The 5,348-nt window shown below is 32.2% G+C and overlaps 1 protein-coding gene across 1 annotated transcript; it reads right to left on the bottom strand.

Annotated features, from left to right (window-relative positions):
* Window positions 1,082–3,871, bottom strand: LOC109327599 (transcription factor bHLH96-like). Its single transcript, XM_019560774.1, has 3 exons — window positions 3,103–3,871; window positions 2,335–2,739; window positions 1,082–1,346 (listed from the first exon to the last, which is right to left on the bottom strand). Exons 1-3 carry the CDS (start codon window positions 3,616–3,618, stop codon window positions 1,251–1,253), a joined length of 1,017 nt encoding a protein of 338 aa, XP_019416319.1. The 5' UTR covers window positions 3,619–3,871; the 3' UTR covers window positions 1,082–1,250.

The following is a 5,348-nucleotide window of genomic DNA, read 5'->3' on the forward strand; positions in this document are numbered from 1 at the left end:
TCATTCATGCCAGATTATTATAAAATCCAAATTCATTGATAAACTCCTCATTGCTTTGTTTTCGATATAGGTATTATTAGTTTTGCTTTCACTTTGTGTAATTCTTTCTAGGTGACGTAAGATAGACTCAAAGTTGTTTATCATGTAATTGTACTTTTATAATACAATTAAAGACACTGTGAAGTTGTGATGTCCTTTTACGAATGGATAGAAAACCTATGCCAATATTCAATTAGTTGTTGTGTGTGGTTATAGTAGAATGAGGGTCTTCTGTTTTTGGTCTGGTTTTATGTAAAGGAAAAGAGGGGAGTTCGGGTGTGTTGAGTGGCACCAATGTTCTTGTTATTAGAGTGATATGCAGTGAATGAGGGAAGATGGTCCTAAAACTGTCAATTTCGAAGACACATCAATCCCATGTTTTCAGATCATATAATAGTGAAGTATGATACAACAAATGTATCAACTTGTAGCATATTATCATTGGTTGACAAGAGAAAATAAGAAGAGAGAAATAAGTGAAAAAGAGAAAGATGAGAGATAGAGTAGATTTTTGTGATATTTGGTATAAGAGAAGAATGAGAGAAAATAAATATAAAGAAATATTTTCTTCTCTTTCTCTTTTGTTTGGTCGGATAAAAAATAAGAAGAAAGTGACGACGTTACGATTCAAAATTACAAAAATGTCTCTAAAATAAATAAAAGAAACATAAAAATATTGTTTTATTATTAATTAAAAATAAATGATATAATTTTAAATTATAAATTTTATTATAATTTTAATTAATATTTTCAATTGATATATTTCGGGACATGGTTTGAGATTATTTGAGACAATAATCTGAGTTAAATTTTTTTTTCTCTTCTCACTTTCTCCCTATAAGTGGAGAGAAATAAATTTTGTAGGTCTACTCACTTTTTTTCTTCCTTCTTTCTTTCTTCACTCTCAACCAAATGAGAGAAATTTCTCATTTCTCTTTAATTTTTCTCTCCTTTTTTTCCTCTCTTTTCTAACTCTACCGTTCCAAAGAAAGGGTTAAAGGGAATGATTAATGCAAATGAATTTTTTTGTTTTATTTTACTAACCATGCAATATCTTCCCAGCTTATTGAAATGTACTTGTATTTTATTGAGGCTTGCTAGGCACTTGCAAATACATACATCTCATATACACGGCTAGGAGCATAGAATATATATATTGATGTCGTTTTACACACACAAAATTAAAATAGGAAATTAATTTCAACGTTCATTCACTTGAAAGCAGCTTCTTCTTGGATTTTGCGTAAAAGTTGATTCACAGCTGCTGCAATTTCATCCACCGTGTTCAGCTGACACCCTTCCTCTACCTGATCCCATCATAAATAAATAAAAACCCAGAAATAGTTAAAAAATTTAAAAAAGAATACAAAAGACTGTTAAATTAGTATCTATATTTCAATGATAAACATCACTCTCAACGTTTTTAAATGTGCATCGTATCATTAAAGAAATATCTGTTTAGGAAAAAAAATGGTATTCACATAGATATATTTATATATATATATATTAAAATGTGAAAGTTTATTTTGCATCCTTCATAAACTAACACAATCAACTATTTTTTTATAGTGAAAATTATTTTGAAATTTAAAGCATGATTATCGTTGAGGTGTTATGTAAAATCTTACTAGATTTATAGGTATATCAAAAGATCAAAATTTTAATTTCTTGAAGTAATATTTATTGAGAGAAATAAACATATAACCAAAGATAAGGTAATATATATTTGAATCACTTGTGGTCGAGGATAAAAGGCATTGGTTTAACCAATTATAAAATAATAAGTTTTATGTTTGAATTTTTTTTGTTTAAAATCAGATTGTTTGAAGAGTATTATATTTATAAGTTAGTATAAATATTTATATACCTTCACTATATTATCTTCCATTTATTTGGATTAATTTATTTTGAAGAATCAATAATAATTAAATATAAATAATTGATAATGTATAAAACTCATATATTCTATTCCATATATTTTTTGTCTTGTATGGTATGAAACTTTAATATTGTAAATTTAATATTTATATATGTATGTGTGTGAAATTGTCTAATAATCACTTTTCTTCTTGATAAATGAAAGCTTTTATATTTAAAAGTTATTTCCATAAAGATTTAACATATACCAAAGAAACCAACAAAGATGGTAGTTGTAAAAAACCTACATTAAAGTGTGGACAACATTCTGTTAAAAATCTAGTCACATAATTTTCTCTTATTATTTCCGGCTATTTTTGAAGACACCAACTTTTAATCTGTAAAGTAAGACATAAATTGACAAAAATGGAAACAAACCTTTACACTAACTGAGTAAAGTACCATATCATCCACAGTAGTAACATTAAGGTGGAGAATGCCAAGCCTAAGACTTTGAAGTCCAACAACCATTTTCATAAGCTGACCAGAACATTTCTTTGACAGTATCTTCATGTTGGCATGACTATCCACCATGGTTACTTCTATCTCTGCCACTCCCCTTTGTTTCTGTCCCATGGTCGTGCCTGATGTGTTGTTGTTACTCTGATTTGCACATGTTGTATACTGTGGAAATGTGAAGAACTCAGCAAAAGGTAGTGATCCATTTAAACCAAAATTCTCGTGTGGTTGTTTAATTTTCTTTTGACCCTCCATAGATTGTAAATGTTGCTCTAGCTCCTTCACAAAATTAATGGCGCCCCCAATAATAGACGCTTGGTCACCCTGTTTTTGGTCGCCACACATAGTATTGTATTGGGATTAATATTTTCAGTAAACAGAAATTCAGGAAAACCAATCGATAAAGATTACTTTACTCCTAAACCATTAATCTGGGACTATCTAGTAATTTTCATTTGCTTCTACCTCCCATTTCAAAATCTGGATCATATATTATCTATTAATGAGAGTTAAAATTAAAGGGTTGAACATTATGGGTGTAAAAAGGGAAGAATATTTAATAATTAAATATGAATGAGGGATAATGTATAATGAAAAAACTCTTACTGCTAGAACAAAGATGTGGATTGTGACATGAATTATTTATGTGGATTATGCAATAATTCAATAATTTGTAGGAAAACTGACCCTTTGAACATAAGAGAGAGGCATCAAGGATCGAAGCATAGTGAGATACTCATTCATTTGTTTTCTTCGATTGCGCTCAACTGTAATGTGGGTCATCCTCTGGTTCTCAATTTCCTCTTTGTTCTTGGCATTCTTAGTGCGACGCCGTTTACGCCTCCCGGTGGTGGTGGTGGACACTGTGGTGGCTTCCAAGGAGGAATTAGGTTCAGTAAGATATTGATCAACAGTGCAAGCCTCAGGGGAAGAGTGGAAATAATCCCATTGTTCCTTAGCGTTTTGCAACACCGAGGTAGAAGAAGAATCCCAAGTAGTTGCATGGAGATTTTGTTCTATGTTGTTGTTGATAATACCAAGAAGGAGTTTTTCTTGTTCTGCTGATGTTTGGGAACCATAGTCTTTTATCCATGCATGTCCACCAGTACTTTCAGGTCCTTCTCCTACTAAGGAGTACAAATAATCTTCATTGCAACCATAACTAAATGGATATTGTGGGAAAACCACAGCCTCTAGTGCCATTATTTTTATGACTTCACTGTAAAGTTAAGAAATTTGAGTTGGGGATGAAGCCCCTCTCACTATATATGGACTTCTCTCTGTTGTTCACAAAGGAGACACGTACACTAGCTACTTTTTTCTTTAAGAATGGTCGAAGAGAGAGAGAGAGAGGGAGAGAGAGAAAGGTGAGGGAAAAGATTGAGAGAGGTGGAAGATATATAGGAAAGTGGATAGAGAGATGATGAAGGTTAAAGTATTTGAAGGAAAGAACAAATTTGGCAAAGAGAATTAGAGAAAGGTTTGTATAGATAAATAAGGTGTTATAACTCTAGAATCTAGATATTCAAATAAGAAAAAAGAAGAAATAAAGGTGCATAAGCACTAGCACTCCATTCCCATACGACAAAGAAATTAGTGACCCTTTTATCATCGCCTGACAAAGAAGGATTCTAATTTCACAAAGAAAGGCCCTTGGTTCCATAGGGAATAGGATGAATTTGATTATCAAACTTAAATATTATAATTATCTCGTATCTCAAAATATGTCCAAAACCATGTATCAAATTAATCATAATAAAGAAAAAAAAAGTATTTAATTTTTTTAATTAATATAATATATTTTTATTGGTTTATTACATGATTTTGGATATACTTTAAAACAACAAATCATCGCAAACAATTAACACTATACTAGTATCCATCTTTAACAACTTACTTTTTAGTAGGGATGGCAATGTGGGCTGGCCCGGCCCAGCCCGTCATTGGCCGCCAAAATAAGGGCCGGCCCGGCCCGTATTGTTAAAAGGGCTCAAAATGTCAGCCCGACCCATATTTTGCAGGGCTGGCAGGCTGACGGACTGGCCCGTTTTCCCTAAAAAATGTACATAATTAAAACTTTTAGACAAAAAATAATCAACAAACTTGATAGATGTCTTTTAAAACAAAAAATCACAAACATAAGTCTACAATATTACAATAACAACATAACATCTTAGCTTAAAACTTGTAAATTCTAAAGAAGAAATCAGTTGCCACGCCCCTCGCACAGCACAGTGTCACACACTTTAGTTTTTTTATTTTTTAACAATGGTCCGTCGGGCCAGCCCAGCCCGGCCCGTCTAAAAAACGGGCTACTAAAACGGGCTGAATATAGGTTTTTGGGTTAAAATCCTCAGTCCGGCCCGCTAAAAATAACCATCCGAACGGGCTGGCCCGACGGGCCAAGCCCATATTGCCACCCCTACTTTTTAGTAGTGAAATGTGAGGGTGGTAAATATTTATAAGTTTTGAAATTTTTTAATGGGAGAGATTTGAACCCCTAGTTCTCTCGACCAGAAATTATGGCATGTAGACTCCAACGCTCTTGAATCATTGATTCTCAATACACTCATAATTTCAATACATTAACATTTTAATGTTTATGAAGTTATTGATTATGAAAGATATAATATTTTCTGTCACTCCACATGAGGTTTAACTTCATTGTAGACCACTTGCATGCTTGATCACACAAACTCAAGCACGGCCGCACAGGTGAACCAACACACGGGGTGACAAGGAGAGATTCTTTATTGGCACTTTGTTAATTTGTAGTATTGTGCAATAGAGTACTAGGAATAAATTATTTTTTACAACTAAGTCTAAATAATACTAATATTATTTTACAACTCCATATGGTCCTAATATTGCTAACGGAAAAAGTATCGACCTTACAAAATAAAAACTAAAAGCTATTTACTGAAAATTACAAG

Source organism: Lupinus angustifolius, chromosome LG15, assembly GCF_001865875.1.
Source record: "Lupinus angustifolius cultivar Tanjil chromosome LG15, LupAngTanjil_v1.0, whole genome shotgun sequence".
Lineage (NCBI taxonomy): Eukaryota > Viridiplantae > Streptophyta > Magnoliopsida > Fabales > Fabaceae > Lupinus > Lupinus angustifolius.

Excerpts from the sequence above, each read along its gene's own strand:
- LOC109327599 (XM_019560774.1), bottom strand. The coding sequence starts at position 3,618 with ATGGCACTAGAGGCTGTGGTTTTCCCACAATATCCATTTAGTTATGGT. Across the intron at positions 2,740-3,102 it reads CTCTCTCTTATGTTCAAAGG|GGTGACCAAGCGTCTATTAT; the intron begins GTCAGTTTTCCT and ends GACCAAAAACAG. Across the intron at positions 1,347-2,334 it reads TTTACTCAGTTAGTGTAAAG|GTAGAGGAAGGGTGTCAGCT; the intron begins GTTTGTTTCCAT and ends TGATGGGATCAG.